The sequence below is a fragment of the Hyperolius riggenbachi genome, chromosome 1 (genome assembly GCF_040937935.1).
Source record: "Hyperolius riggenbachi isolate aHypRig1 chromosome 1, aHypRig1.pri, whole genome shotgun sequence".
Taxonomy (NCBI): domain Eukaryota; kingdom Metazoa; phylum Chordata; class Amphibia; order Anura; family Hyperoliidae; genus Hyperolius; species Hyperolius riggenbachi.
In genome coordinates this window covers 479,299,560-479,316,236 of record NC_090646.1, presented here as the reverse complement: position 1 = coordinate 479,316,236, position 16,677 = coordinate 479,299,560, and the positions used below count along the sequence as shown (strand labels likewise).

General features: G+C 43.8%; 1 protein-coding gene across 1 annotated transcript in view; it reads right to left on the bottom strand.

Annotated features, from left to right (window-relative positions):
• Positions 1 to 16,677, bottom strand: part of RIPK3 (receptor interacting serine/threonine kinase 3) — an 87,095-nt gene that overhangs the window by 50,477 nt on the left and 19,941 nt on the right. The window contains exon 3 of the mRNA XM_068271527.1: positions 9,386 to 9,698. Coding sequence (XP_068127628.1) covers positions 9,386 to 9,698 — 313 coding nt within the window. The remainder of the gene's footprint in view (positions 1 to 9,385; positions 9,699 to 16,677) is intronic.

Genomic DNA, 16,677 nt, shown 5'->3' with positions numbered 1-16,677 from the left:
CCCTTGTCCGAGCACTTTGTCAAGAGCCTTGTCCAGCATGAACATAACAAGGAGCACTTCTGATATGCTGCAGTGCTCCTCACTGACCAATTTTGTTGCCTGCTCAAACGGCTCCAACACTTTACAGACCTGTCCAATCAGCTGCCACTGGTCCCCAGTAATGTAGTCCAGTGGCCCTGTTCTGGAGGAAGATGTCTGAGACAGGTATAACCTGACCGCCATTCGCTGCTCCCACAACCTCTCCAGCATGTGGAGGGTGGAGTTTCACCGCATCGGACAATCAGAAATAAGCCTGTGCTGCGGCAGGCTATGGCGGCGCTGCAGCAGTTTCAAGGCTGCGGTGGCGGTTGCGGGGCGACGGATGTGGGCTGACACTTTTCGTGCTGAGGCAACCCATCAAAAGTTCATAGAAATTTCTGGACTACAAGGTTGAAGACGTGGGCCAAGCAAGGTAAGTGAGTGTAGCCACCTTCAGAAATGGTGGCCAGCATGTTGGCACCATTTTCAGACACCACTACACCTGTGTCCAGTTTTCAGGGGAAAAGCCACTGCCGAATCTGATCCTGTAAGGCTGCAAGGATTACAGATCCGGTTTGCTTGTTCTCGTCCATGGATTCGAGCTGCAGCACTGCTTGGCATCAATGGTGCTGCAGACCAGTGTAGGAGCGGGACCACTTGCTGGGAGCCTCGGCAACGGCGGACTGGCCTTGGACAGAACAGGTAGCAGAGGGAAGTAGAACAGGCCTCCCCTTCAACCCACGTGGCGGCACCACCAGCTGAGATGCCCCAGATCTTGCACCCTCCTCAGCAGCACCATGGAGGGTGACCCAATGGGCGGTAAAAGTTAGATACTTTGCCTGCCCATGCCTGCTGCTCCAGCCATCCATAGTGAAGTGCACCTTGCACCGACAGCGTGATCCATAGATCGGCCGACACACTCCACAGTGCTGGTAAAGGGCAGGGATAGCATTCCTAGCAAAATCATGTTGGCTGGGGATCCGCCATTGTGGAGCAACACTGTTCATCAGTCTGCGGAAGGGGGCACAGTCCACAAACTGGTAGGGCAGCAGCTGTTGGCCCAACAGCCTCGCCGGGAGCGCATTATTTTTCACAACAAACGGATCAGTTGCAGGGAGCATCCGCTTCCTCTGCAATATTTCTGGCACAGAGGCCTGACGATGGAACACTGGTGACTCAGAGGAAACCAAGGGTGATGATGAGGTGCTTGCCGGGGTCTGGAGTCCTCTTCCAGCCTGGCATGCAGAGGGATTTGAACTAGAATGGGACTGAGCAGGTTGGATAGGGACAGGACGACTAGAAAAAGAAGAGGAGGGGCCTGTTGCTGCCGCTTTTCCTCCACCCATCTTATTGTAATTCTTTACATATTCAAACTCCCATCTCTGGTGGTTGCGCAGATGCCTTATCAGCCCTGAAGTGCCGAACCCGGTGCCCGATTTGCCTCTGCTCACCGATTTACGGCACACAGAACCGACTGCACTGGATTCATCCTCTTCCAGAACAGTAAAATAATTCCATGCAGGGGACGTGCGTGCACGTGGAGCAGTGGTGCGACCTGTTCAAGCAAGTCGATGCTCAGCATTGGACTGGTGGGTACTGACAGACGGGAAAGCACTTGCAGGCTGCTGGCCAGCCATCTGCTCTGTTTCTCCATGCTGCTCACGCCTACTAGTGCCTAACCCACCAGATGGCAACCACGGTGGATCAGCCGCCTCATCATCCAAAACATCATCCAGTTCAACTAAATCACTGGAACTCATAAGTGACTCTTCTGGACCCTCCACTTGGCCACGAAACACCTCTGTAGTTGACTGGTGGTGATGTAGATTGGTGGTGACACAAGCTCCCAGTTGTGATGGATTACTACTGGATGAAGAAAACACAAGGGCCATTTTTGTCACCACAGAACCCACCACTTCATGGGACCTTGGTCCCATGGTCTCCTCCAATGCCTCCTCCCAATCCTTCTGCACATCTCTCTGATCAACATAGGTGTGCTTTAATTCTGGAGGAGAGTACTAGGAGTAAGAAACCTCGTCAAGAGAAGCAGCTGCGGTCGGGTTCTGGTCATGAGGAACCTGGCCACTACTGGTGCTGCTGCCACTAGCTTCAAGTTCCTCAGACTGGGTAGAGGGTTCCTGATCTAAATAATCAACAACTCTGTTCGCCTGCTGCTCTGTCAAAATTTTCATGCGTGCGAACAGAGGGAAGACATCTCTGAACAGGCAGGGACGCTTCCTGCTGCTGCTGCCACCCTCAACCTGAACACGTACTTGACGTGATCCACCAACACCACCATCCCCCCATTTTCTTTTAGGAGCAGCAGGAAATTGCTGCTGCTCTCGCTCCATTGCTTTGGGGCCAAAAACTTTATTGGGGAAGGGGTATGAGCGACAGAACCAAAGTAAAATAAATAAAGAAAATAAATCAAAAACAAAAGAAAGAAAACAAAAAAAAAATGAACTTAGAAAACAACAAAACTTGCACTACACTAAACTAATCAATCACCACCTAACTCTCTCACTCTGTCAAGCACTAAGCCTGCGGCCTGGCTGGCTCTGTCTAACCCTCTCCACACAGCATCTACTAGTACACTACACTACAATCTATCACTCAAACTAACAATCTACTGTCACTCTCTCACAAATACACCTAGCTACTACTACTAATAGCTCACACTCAATCTAATTCTCTCTCACAGTCTTTAAAAAGACTTTTGTTTTATGTTGAAACAACTAATATGGGTCTGTCTCTCCTCTCTCCAACACCAGACTGAAACAGACAAGCTTTCGTGACTGTCACACCTCTCTTATATACAAAATGGGTGGGATAGCTAATGATAGGTATCTAGGAGCTGGTTGCTAACGTAGGATTGGTTGGTTTTTGTTAAGACTCTAATTGGTGCAGAAATTCAATTTTTTAATGCTGAAATCATCATGTTTGAAGCTTCTTTGATGGGTCTATCCCCTTCCGATCCTTCTGATTGGCTAATGCAGCTTTTACACGCTTCTGTTTAAATTCCGATGGAATTCCGCATAGAGATTCCTTTATTTCCGATTAGCGCTATAGCTTTTCTGTTCCGGCTCACCAGAACGGGATTGCCATTTTCCGACCGGAATCGCTGAAATCTCAATTCCGCGGAATCCGACGAGCATCCCTATCCAGCACGCAGTCCGACTGCCCAACAGTCACCAGACCCATAAACTAGGCCTCAGTGTCCTGATCCCGCCACGCAGGGTTCACCCAACAGTCTCCTCACTCCAGGTCACATGCCAGCAGCGGCTTCGCTAATGCATTTCGCCCTCAGTGGACCTGAACTCAGAACTTTCTCTCTGCTCCAAAAGATAAGCAACAGCACAATAACCTTTAAAGCAAAAACATTTATTTGTTACAGCTGATACAAATCCTGCAATAAACCTGCAGTGTGTCTACTTCCTGCTTTCATGGAAGCAGACATAGGGTTAACATCCTGTGTTTACAAATTAGCTGCTCTGACCAGGACTGACAAGATTCCTGAGCTGACGCAGCTGAGAAATCAAATAGCACTTGTGATTAGTCACAGATGAATGGGGAATTAGACAGGCTAAACTCTCTAAACACATACAGGGTGCATTTCTCTTATGTATTCCTTCTGTCCCATGCAAGAGTTCAGGTCCATTTTAAGTGCCAGGCTGGCGGTGTGTACTGTCTCCAAAATCTGTAGCCAAACATGGTAAAACAGTCTGGTATGTTGATAAGGGGTCATGCGTGGCATTTGGCAACAACATAGAATGTAGTTTTGTGATCTATAGGTTTTGGAAATAATACAAACCTTCAATCAAGCACATAATATCCAGGGATGTATCCACAAATCATAGGGCTCTGCTGTAAACCTGTGGGACCCCCATGTACCCCCCTATTACTTGTCCAAGTGCAATTACCATGTCACCCTCACTCCTCAACAGTGCAGCCACCATATCACAGTCTGCTTCCCCCTCCCATAATTAGTGCAGCCATCATATAACTTTTCCCCACCCTCAATAATAGTGCAACCACAATAATAGCAGACATTAACTAGTACTCTATACAGCCACCATATATGGACCGACACTGTACAAGGTAATATTAAGGGGAGGGTAAGGAATAGTTGGAACAGTAGCAACTGGAGAAGTGCAGGTAGAGGCCAAAGGGCTGAAAATTGGACCCTCTCAGACTCAGGACCTCTTGAAACTTCAGGTTCTGCTCCCCTGGTATAACGCCATTGGAAATAATAGTATGAATTAGTTACACTGTTGATTGAGGTGAAGTTTATTACCTGTACTCATTAAATGCCTAGGAATCTTCTCAGCCATATTAGAACTGAAAATGTTAGGGCTGGTGCACAGCAAGAGTGCTTCTGAGCACTTTTAAAATCACTAGCGCTTCAAAAAGCGATTGGCTACTGTGTTTGTATGCGAAGCAGTTCATTTCAGTACATGGCGTCGAAGCTGGGCATCATTATAGCAGCATGCTATGCTGAGCGCGTAACGGGAATTCGGGGCTCCAGCGGTTGCCAGACCCTGAATTACATCTCCCTCTGAATTGTGACAACTTGGAGAGGGAATAGTATTTAACGCCGCCAGGGAGTTTAGCGGCAGCAGGGAGAGCCGCCATTCGTCTCGCTCTGCGCTGTAATAATATGCACCCGTTTGTATGGGATTGATCACACCAGAGCAATGTGTTTTTTTTGCCCAAACACGAAAAATCGCTCTAAAAAGCGGTGAACAGAGTAATTTTTCAAAGCGTTTTTGCCCAAAGCTGTTCCAGATCAAAGTTTACAAGAATTACAAAATCACTACAACAAAATGCTCCAAAATCGCTAGGCATACACAGGAAATCCCTAGGCACATGCCCAGAATCGCTACTGCAAATTGCTAAGTGTTTGCGATTATGCTTACCGTTTTTTGGTGTGCACTAGCCTTCACACTGCAGAAGTGATGGACACAAAAAGGTGTCTAGCTGAAACTACGTTGACTCCAAAAATGGAATCACTTACGACTTCCTTTAATCCCCCTGCCGGTTTTCCCGACCCAGGCTCGGGGTAAAGAAAAGCTGCTATTATCGTTGATCCCGAGCCTGGGTCGTGGTGACTCACATTTTGCAGTCTGCGCACTCTGCGCAGAGATCCTGGGCTTCTGCGGTGCGCTCCAGGACTAGATCAGCCTCTCATGTCCGGCCCGATGTGCGGAGCTTCCTGGCGTGTCCCCTCCCACGTTCTGTCCCGCCTGCTGCTGTGATGAGCAGCGCTTCCCCCTCCTCTCCTCTCCCCAAGTTCTGCCTCCCTCCCATGTCCAGCCCGATGTGCGGGCACATCCCAGCATGTCCCCTCCACGTTCTGCCGCTTCTGCTGCAGTGATGAGCAGCGCTTCCCCCTCCTCTCCTCTGCCCAAGTTCTGCCTCCCTCCCATGTCCAGCCCGATGTGCGGGCACATCCCAGCATGTCCCCTCCACGTTCTGCCGCTTCTGCTGCAGTGATGAGCAGCGCTTCCCCCTCCTCTCCTCTGCCCAAGTTCTGCCTCCCTCCCATGTCCAGCCCGATGTGCGGGCACATCCCAGCATGTCCCCTCCCAGGTTCTGCCCCTCCTGCTGCTGTGATGAGCAGCGCTTCCCCCTCCTCTCCTCTGCCCAAGTTCTACCCCCTGTCCTGCCCCCTGCTGCTGTAATGAGCAGCGCTTCACCTACTCTGTCCCCTCCGGCGTATCATCAGTGGTGTGTGCAGCGTGATGATCGTCGGGGGGGGGGGGGGGGGGGGAGTGTTTACCCCACCTGAAAAAAATAAAGTTACAGTGAAAAAAAATAAATAAAGTTACACACACAGCACATGTCACAAACAAGTACAATGTGTCAATAAAGCTTTGAATAAATTAGCACACAAATAGATACATACTTACCTCAGAGTTATCTGTGGAAGTTTGTCCAGTGAGATAGTCCTTCTGCCAGTGCGATTTTCACAGCATCCACCATGACGTCCAAGCGTCTGTGTACCCAAAAAGCTGTTTTACAGCAGCTTGAAAACAGCGACAGTGATTCGGAACAGCTTGATGAGAGTGACAGCGAAAGCTGGAAAAGTTCCTCATCTGACAGTGACACTGACAGTGACGACTCGCTGCTTGATATCAGCAATGTGCGCACTTGGTGCCCTCTTGACTGCAGCACACCTCAGGCAGCACCGCCAAGATTTCCCTTCATTGGCGCGGCAGGATTGAAAGTGGACGTGGACCGCGACGACCCCTTGGCGTTCTTGGCGTTATTCCTGACCGATGATGTCATTGATAAAATTGTCATGGAGACCAACACATACGCGGAGCAGCAGTTGGCGACTCCACATCTGAGGCTGTCGCGAAACCGTAAGTGGGAACCAGTAACCTCAGATGAATTGTGGTTGTTTCTGGGACTGATCATCCTTCAAGGAGTGGTGGGTAAACCAGTCCAGAAATGGTACTGGAGCACCAACCGCTTACTTGCCACTCCGTTTTTTGGCACAGTGATGTCTGAATGCAGGTTTTCGCTAATAATGAAGTTTTTACACTTCGCGAATAATGAGGAGTATGATGAAAGTTCTCATCCTGCCCCAAAACTCCGAAAAATATGGGATGTTTACCAGCTCATCCAAAGGAACTTCCGAGAGACCTATGTGCCAGAAAGGGATATCAGCGTGGATGAGAGCTTGATGGCCTATAAAGGGAGACTAAGCTGGATCCAATATATAGCCTCAAAAAGGGCACGATTTGGCCTAAAGTCTTATAGACTTTGCGAATCATCTTCCGGCTATATATGGAACTCTGTATTGTATACAGGCAAGGGTACCCGTTTCAGCCAGACCTTCAGCAACTACGGCATGGCAACATCATCCGTTCTAACACTTATGGAGCCGTTGCTGGACCAGGGTTACTGCGTAACTACTGATAATTTTTATACATCACCAGAATTGTGTGAACTTCTTGTACAGAACAAGACCGACTGTTACGGAACTGTAAGGCCTAATCGTCGCAACTTGCCGTCATCTTTTGCCTCTAAAAAACTCAGGCCTGGGGAGATTGTTGCCTGGCAAAAAGGCAAGATGATGGCCTTGCGTTGGAGAGACAAAAAAGATGTCTGTCTCATGAGTACCGTCCATAACGCCTCAACTACTGTAGTACACACAAGAGGTGGCAAAGATATCCCAAAGCCACAGGTTGTTATGGATTATAATCACACGATGGGAGGCGTTGACAAGGCAGACCAAGAGACAACATTTTACCCGGCTATGAGAAAGCAGCAGAAGAAATATTATAAAAAAATCTTCCGCCATCTCTTGGAGCAGTGCCTATGGAACAGTTACGTTTTGTTCCAGAAATACAGCGACCACCCTGGGCATCACGCAGACTTTATCTGGAGAGTGGTGGAGTCTATCCTTATGAAACATCACATGCCATCAGTGGCTGTAAGGAGACCTGGACGCCGTGCTGTTGGGGTGGTCAACCCGGAGCGCCTCACTGGCCGCCACTTTGTGGAGCATGTCCCACCAACTGCAAAAAAGGCTGCACCCACAAGGATGTGTGTGGTGTGCTGCTCAAAAACAGATGACAGTGGCAAAAAAATCCGCAGGGAGACCAGGTACCACTGTCCTGACTGCGATGTTGGACTATGTGCAGTCCCCTGCTTCAAAATTTATCATACCAGGGATGTGTACTAATTTTTTTCATTTTTTTTTTTAGCATCCAAAAAAATCTGTATTGTATATAGGAGTAATTCTGCATGTTTTTTTATTTGCATTATTTGTTCATGCAAAAAGTATGAATTTTTGTGTTTTGGTTGTTTGCATTATTATTTCCTGCAAAAATTTTTTTACCGTACGGTATATGATTGAATTATGCAGCAGAACTGCAAAAAAATGAATTGAATAAATGTATTATGTTATACAGTAATAAAATGTAAGTGAGTTTTTGTTACAGTATTGCGCTGTATTGCACTGGAAAAAGTAGCTATAATGGTGTATTAATACCAAAATTATTTGCCTTGTTATTAGTAAGGTATCCCTAAGAATTACAGCCTAAAAGATTACAGCAAATGTTCATGGAAAAAATTGCACCACTTTTAGACCCTAAAATCTAGAAAGAATCAGAACGCCAAGGAGGTTAACGCATTTTTTCACGCAAATTTTTAGATTACTACAGAAGAGAAATGTTCAGCATCTTGAATAATACCAATGTGAATAATGGTATGAAATTCTGTAATTAAGTCTATGGACTATCATAAGTCCATGCAGAGAACACATCATATAGAACATATCCGCTAAACTACATTAGAATTGATGTGCGATCAGCAGCACGGCAGTTTGCTCTGACCCTTAAGGTACGTACACGCAACTTTTTCGACCAACTTGTTGTCCGACTTGTCGTTTGAATGACAAGTTGGACATGTGTATGCGCAGTTGAGCTGATAACAGCCGGTTTGCCCAATCCACTCAGCGAATCCGTTGGACCAACTATTGTTCAAACGATTGTCAGGTCCGTAGGTGTGTACAAACGACTTCAAGTCAATTGTCCAACTAATAGACATTCAAACAACAAGTCTTTTGATCAGTCATTTAATTTAGTCCATTGTTCTATCCAGTCCATTGTCCTTTATCAAGTTGGTTAAACGACATGTAAATTGGGTATATTAGCATATCAGCCGCTTTGTTGGTCAGTGTGTACACGATGTCTGAACGACTTGTTGTTTGCACTTTAAGCCGTTCAAACGACTAGTTTAAACTACAATCAGGTGTAAAGGTGGATGTGTGAGATTTTCTTTTATATAGAAAGACTGCAGAACCATTTAGACAATGCACTTGATATTTTAATTAGGATTCTTATGTAGGGTCTCATTGTACATGTGAGGTGAGGATCAGGGGCGTGACTACAAATCATGGGGCCCCCCAATGTTCGCACCATTTCCCCTGCCTACCCCTAGTGACTCTCACAGCCTTGGAGCTCATCTTGCAATGGTCATAAAACAAGTGTGGATTTCATAATCTTTACACCCATAACAAGTGTAGCTAAACCTGATCTGAAGATTGGATGCCTCTGTCGTAGGGAGCGAAGTAGTAGTTGGGGCCCACTTACAGCTCTGGGCCCCCCTGCGGTTGCAGAGACTGCTCCCCTGTAGTTATGCCCCTGGTGAGGATCTTGGAATTATATCCATACGTTTACTTTCTGGCGGTCTGGAATGGGATCATTCCTAAACATTAAACTAATCCACTAAATAGTCTGCATAACTGTAATGTGATCCCTAGCACAGGATCATTGCATGAGTTTGGATCATACATATAGTGCAGTAACCATCAGAACAGCATTGCAATACTTAATATATAACCAAGTAGTCTCACCTTTGGGTGAAGTGCATCATCTAGAAGTACATTTGTTGGCTTGAGGTCCAGATGTAATAATGGAGGAGTAAGAGAATGAAGCCAGTTCATCCCTATTGCCACTTCATGAAGGATGCGGTATCTTAAGGGATAGGGTATTTCATTTTTCACGTTTTCTATTAGTGTGCCCAAGCTCCCATACTTCATCAGCTTCATTACTAAACAAGGAGGGTTTTCCACTATCCCAAGCAGACTGACCACAAAGTCATTCTCTGAAGCATACCTGATCTTCTCTGCCTCTGCACGGAGATCCTTAGTGGAAAATGAACCATCCCTGAGAAGTGACAGCAAAACACAATCAAATATAACCTTCACTATTTGTACAACCATACAGAATTTATTTACCGTTTTATAGCTTGTCCACTTTCATGCCTTACAAACGGCTAAACACCAGGGTAGCTGTGACTCAAGGTGCCCAGCAAACTGTCGTAAAATAATGCATTCTTTCTGATCCACTTTTGAGACGTGTCATAAGTTATGAAATACAACTATCTTTTTTTTCCAACTTTCTTTTTATTGAAATAAAAGTATACAGAGAAAAAAAGCAACTGCCAACCAATAGAGAAGTTGGTGATGCATGACAAAGGGAAGCAGTAAACATCTGAATCCAAAACAAAAAGTATAAGGCTCAAGCAGCAATGTTAAATACAAGTAGAGACAAGGTTTAAGATCGCAATTAACTACCGCTGGTACTTAAAGTGAACCAGAGATGAAGCACCCTCGTGTATGTTACCATATATATCTGTGGGAAAATTAGAGAAAACATCTACCCTGCTCTCCGTTTCATCCTCACTGCTAAAAGTTTCTGTTATCAGCTGTGATAAGAATCCCCAACTGAGCATTCAGTCTAGCTTTGCCGGGAATGATTATAGCTGAGTCATTATAGCAGAGCCACAAGGGGGCAGGCTTGGGCTTGAAAAGACACCAGAGAAAACAGACTCCGCTATAATCATTCCATAGCAAAGCCAGACTGAATGCTCAGTCGGGGATTCTTATCAGAGGTGATAACAGTCAGATTAAACAAAGAACAATGAAACAAAGATCAGACTAGGTGTTTACTGTCATGTTCCCACCGATTTATAAGGTAAAATACATGAGGGTGCTTTGTCTCTGGTTCTCTTTAAGTGGTTAAGGAAAAAATGTTTCACTTGAAGGCAAATACTATGGGAAAATACACTCTAACTTGGGCCCTGTGAGTAGACTTCATTCATAGTGATACGTACCACCATTATATGGAGTGTAGGAATGTGATTTGAGGTGTCAGAATTTTTTCTTACTTTTCCTCTTGTTTTGATAAGTGCTATATTAATCTCCGGGTTAAATAATATAAGTGACTTCCAGTATGATAGCTTCATGTGGTGGTTGGGAGGGTGGTGTCTGTGTGGGATAACTTACCGTAGGTAGTTTGACCTTTTGAATGTCATTTTGCAATCTACCTTTTATTTTTTGAGATGGCTAGATTGCCCCATCTGGCTTAGTTTATATCAGTTACTTAGTTTATACTACAAACTGGAGAAAAAGGAATGTGTGATCTGACCAGGTTCACCTGACTATATACTGGCTGCCTAATTGTCTATTGACTAATTAAAATGGCATAGCTTTTGCTGAAAGCATCTTGAGGGGGGGGGGGGGGGGGAGGGGGAGGATGTCCCCATTTCTTGGGGGTAAAAGGAGGCTTACACGTGGCGCCCCTGTTGAGATGCAATGGATTTTGCATAGGCCAACTCCTGCAGGGAGCAGCAGTGAGTTAGTTTTACTCCCTGCATATTCTGGCAGGCAGATGCTTTCACTGAATGCTATGCCATTTTAATTAGTAAATAGACAATCGGGCAGCTTGAACCTGGTCAGAGCGCACACTTCTTTTTCTCCAGTTTTTAATTTACAGTTATGTTTGTTCTACCTTTTCTTTTGCCTTTTCTTGAATCCCTTGTGGGACTGTTGGAAGATATAATGTATAGGGTATAAGGTATTTTCTATTTGTGCTTTGAATAAAAAAATGTTGAAAAAGAAAAAAAAATGAAGTGTCTCATAGTATTTTTTAATTGAATTATTTGAAAACAAAATATTTTTCCATTTCAGCTTTCAGTTAGTTATGAATGTTTAAAAGACCCTGCCACAAAATTAGTATAATATGATGCACTCTTTGAAGGGCGACCTACCTAGTAAAGCCCCAATAGCTCTGGTAAAGCTAATTGGTAAGTAGCTGCCCAGGAACTCTAGAAGGATAAATGCACCTATCAGCAAGCTGCCATACAGTAAGCATTGTCATGTTAACAATCCTTTGGCAAGGCTGAAGCTGTCTGCAAACAGCAATGCGGTAAGACATCTGCTATCATGTTTGCAAAATTCCCTGTAATGTATAAACCCGAACTGTGGGTATTTTTTTGTTTTTATTAACAAAGGTAAAAAAAAAAAATCACATTTGTGCCTACATAGCAAATGCTAAATATATACATTGCAAAAAAAATAAAAAAAAAATACAAGAAGCATAGCTGTACCTAATTAATATTGCAATTCACACAAAACTAGAAGCTTAGTTCATACAGTACATCAAGTAGCATAGTTACTACAAACAAAAGGGAGAGCTGTGCTCATGACATTAAAGGGAACCCAAGGTGAGAGGGATATGGAGGCTGCCATATTTATTTCCTTATAAACAATACCAATTGACTAGTAGTCCTGTTTATATTTTGCCATATGTAGTGTCTGACTCAAAACCTTGGAACAAGCATATGGCTAATCCAATAAAACCTGAGTCAGCCGAGTCAGGGTACCTAAACTGCATATTCTTTTTCAGGGTCTATGGCTAAAAGTATTTTATCAGCAAAAAATGGAAAACTGATCGATGTGATTGTATTGTGTATAGCCACTTTTAGGCCTCTTGCACACTGCAAGCAATTCAGATTCAGATTCCGCTTTTTAATCTGTTTTTACTTCCGATTCAGATTCAGATTTGCAGTTTGCTCCTTGCACACTGCAAATCTGAATCTGAATCGGAGGTAAAAACTGATTAAAAAGCCGAATCTGAATTGCTTGCAGTGTGCAAAAGGCCTAAAGAAAACCTGAGACAGCGAAAGAAAAAGATTTGATACTTATTAAGGGTCATACTTCAGTCCCATAAGCACTGCTGAGTTCCTCGCCGTCCTCCCGAGTGCCTCTGTTCTTCTGCTAGCAGTCCGGGTAACTGGCTCAGCCATGCCAGTCGGGCTCTTCTGCGCATGAGTCGGAGGGGCCGCGCATGCGCAGAAGAGACCAGCTGGTGTGGTTTTGTTTAAGATGGGTATACACAATACAATGCTTTGCATATTTGATACTCTATTGGAGTGTTGCGGTGTTTTTGAGGCACATTCTGCTTTCTGGTTCTATGGTTTATTATGTGTGCCATTCTGCACATTCTAGTTTAATGGTTACTTTATAGATTGACGTAATTATGGTTTATAGATGGTGCTTGTCCAGCTTACATTTGTGTACCAGAAAAAAACTCATTGTGTATTCCCAGCAATAGTGTATGCTACATTTTTTGTTGTTGTTTTACTGCATGAAGTAATTTACCTCACATGAAATTTTTACTTAAAAGGTCTTAGTGAATCGAGCTCATTGTCCAAGAAGCAGCAACAAATAAGATTCTATAAAGAAAGAAGAGTAAGAAGGCAAAATGGCTGTCTAGAAAGGCTTTAAAAGTTGCTGAAGAATGGAGCAAAGTGAGAGCCACTAAAGACAAGGATTTCATTATGTTATTGTATTAAAATAGAAGTTAAATGACAAATCAACCACACATGAACACCTTAAGACTGTCCTGTAATTGTAACTGTCCCCATTTTCTGCTTCCATCTTCTCACATGAAATTTCATGAGTTTTAAAAACCCAAGTCTAGCGACAAGGATAAGTGCTGTTACTCCCAGGGGAAGCTGCATTCCCTGACTCACCATACTGTGCTCACCGCACCATATGGTGCATGTTCCACAACTACACTGACAGACAAACCTCTATTCTCTGTCAGGGGACCACTTAATATATACAAATTCATGCAGTCCCTGAAGTAGGATGTACTAAAAATAGGTCTGTATGCATCCATGGCATATCCAGCATTCGGGGGTCACATGAATATGTATTTGAGAATATAGATGTGTCTGACAGAACAGCTATGGATAAATGAGGTGAAACAAGACATTGGAGAGAATACATTAAGGTAGATGAAGTGGCACTTCTCTACTTCCACAGCATGGGTTTTCAGAAAATGTGTATTCTTCCTCATCTCCTATTTATAGAGTCCTAAAATGACAACTTGACCTAATTAGGCAAACTGCAAATGAAGATTTGAAAGCCTACAAAAGTCATTTTTAAGCACAAATGCATTGCATTACATCGGCAAACAGGATTAGCAGCATTCCCTGATCTATTCTGCATACTGAGTTTTGTTAAAACAGAAACCAATTAGTAATATAGATACTTCTAACAACCATAACAAAGGGAGAGCATTTCAAATAAGGAGTTGTGCCTAGACAATGCAGCAGTTTTCTTCAGAGTTGGCCAGGGTACAGAGCTGCCCATATAGTCATTTTTAGGAGTCCAAATAGGTAGATATTACTAAAATCAGTGGATGAGGGATTAGTGTTAAACTGTAGGACAGTATAAGGTTAGGGATAAGTATCTGGTAAAATCAAAGGGCCAACAGCCCCAATTTGGGGCAGGATAGTCCTAGTTCCTGCCCCCTTGTCTCACATCCTGCCCCCTGCTTCTAAAGCTTCTGCTGAAGCTGCTTACGCAGAGCTACTCTCTGTCATTCTGCTGGCTGCAAGAGTGAGGCAGAGCCAGCTGCAGCTACTTTCACTGCTACCTGTGTCCAATCCTCTAAATTGATATATAGCTTATTTTATGTCTTTATGGGTTTTGGGGGCGTGGCTGACGGTGTGTAAGGGGTGTGTTTAAAGGCATCCCTCTTTCGTATCTCAGAAAGTTGGGGGGGTATGGTGAAATTAGCATTACCAATAGAATGGTTAGTAGGTTAGAAATAAGCATTGTTTTAAAAAGAGTACAGGTTGAGCTTAGGTGAAAAGCTAGATAGGGTTAGACATTTAAGGGCATTAAAATAAACGTGAGGAAAAGTTCAAGAGGTGAGGTCAGAGATAAGATTGGGGCCGGCAGACCAGAGTGGGAGCACTGATATTCAGGATATCAGGTTTGCACTTTTAACACCCCTCCCCCCCACCCTCCCCAATCCAGTTTTTACTTTAATGATGAAAGTGATGTGCAAAAATGCTTCCCAACACACACATTTTCGATGCCACAGGAAGGGAAAGATATTGGAATTGACAACTAAGACAGCAACCACCAATTTAGGCCCCAATATGGCAAACAATTAATTATTCCCAGTTTGTAAATTAATAGGAGAAGGTTCCGTTTTCTACAACATGCTTATTATAGTTGATTGAACCACTAGGATTTTGCTTCTTCTTGCAGTTCAATGATATAATTCCTGTCCTCCACTTCTCCACTCAAGTGGACCAACATGTCTGATCTTTTAATTGGATAAATTAAGCAAACTGAATCAGAAGTTGATCAGTCAGGCATGTTGGGGGCACTAGATTATCACCAGATTCAATCAAAGTGATGGTATTTGCACATGTTGGTTCTACTTCCAAGTTGACAACACAACAAACTACTGAGCCACTATTTTTCCAATACCCGTTAAACATGTTTTGGAGGATTTATTCATACTTAAATCAGGTCAATTAAGCACCAAGAGTGTGGCCTTTACAAGTGTAATCACTACTGCGACAGTGATGAAATGGATAAATGAAAACAAGTATGAGAAGATCTTTGCAGTAGACAAACTCAAAAAGGCTGAGAATTGTAAGTGATACTCATAATTTGCACCAACTTGTAATTTTTTACGCAAAGTCAAATTCTGACTTAGCATCAAAATTTCTAAATTTTTCATTGCTCTAAAACGGTACCAAATGTAATACATCACACGTGATGTAATTTAGGAAGAACCTGATAATACTTGTAAGCATAAGTGAGAAAGCCCTAAAAAAATTCAATGGTAGTTGAAAAAAAAATATACTTCTCTGGTTTTTTTTTAGCCTTTGAGACAGACAGGACTGACAAGGCCACACAAGCCCAGGGCTAGGGTGCCTTCTTTATTAGGGGCATGGAACAGGGATTGCTGCATATGAGAGAGGTAACAAAAAATTTAAAAGGAAGGCTGCAACTAGGGAGCAACACACGTAAAAAGTGAGAGCTGCTGCCCAGCATAGCTATATATGAAAGCTGTTACAGGTGGAAGAGGAAGCTGCAAATGGAATGGGAGATAGGCTGCCCATCAAGGAAGGAAAGCCACAAAAAAAAGCAGGGCTGGTGTTTCCACAAGGGAAAACTGGGCAAATGCCTATTTGGGTGCATGGGTAGCTAAAGAGAGAGGGAACAAAGCAGTATTTCTATGGGTTCTACTTTCTAGATGGTTAATATGAAGAATTCATTTAGGCCAGTGTTTGGCTGACACTGATTTTGCCTTGTTCTATGACAGAGCCTGTTTGGCATAAAGTACTGTAGTTGAAACAATCTAAAAAAAATCTCCTCCATAGTTTTGGAGATGGATTTGTGAGTGATCGTATTCGATAATACAAAACAATCTATTGACAATTACAAGAAAACTTTAGATCCACAAGGATATTACATTTTGCATGCATTTTCTGTATGCATATTTTTGCATTATTTTATTTAAATTTTCACACGAGTCTAACGTAATTGACAATTATTACATGAGAAATGGATGCATGGTGCAAAAAGCTGCGGCCTTCCAAGCATTTTCTGGTGGCCCTCAAAGCTCTCTACAGTTGTTACAGTAATTCCAAGTGTCCTGTAGGCCGTAGCTATGATGACACATGCAGGGGCCACCCTTGTATCGCCGCTCTGCCTCCCTGTTTGCTCCCCTGTAGGTTATCAGCCACCACTATAGCAGTAGCAGCCACTGAATATCACTGCCACTGTGCCAGTAGCACTATGTCTGCATACTGAAATGGACATGCTAACTGTACATGGTATATGGGTTATTTCCTATGGAAATGTTTTATTTGACAAAATGTCACAGGCATAGTGTACCTAGCAGCAATCAGCAAAAATTGTGTTTAATGTTGCTAACTTGGGCCCCTAGCACTCTCAAGAACCGTGATATGGCCCTTGGCCTAAAAAGTTTGGGCACCCCTGGTTTAAGAGGATAGCTAGAATACATGATGCCGAGAAAAGAATCC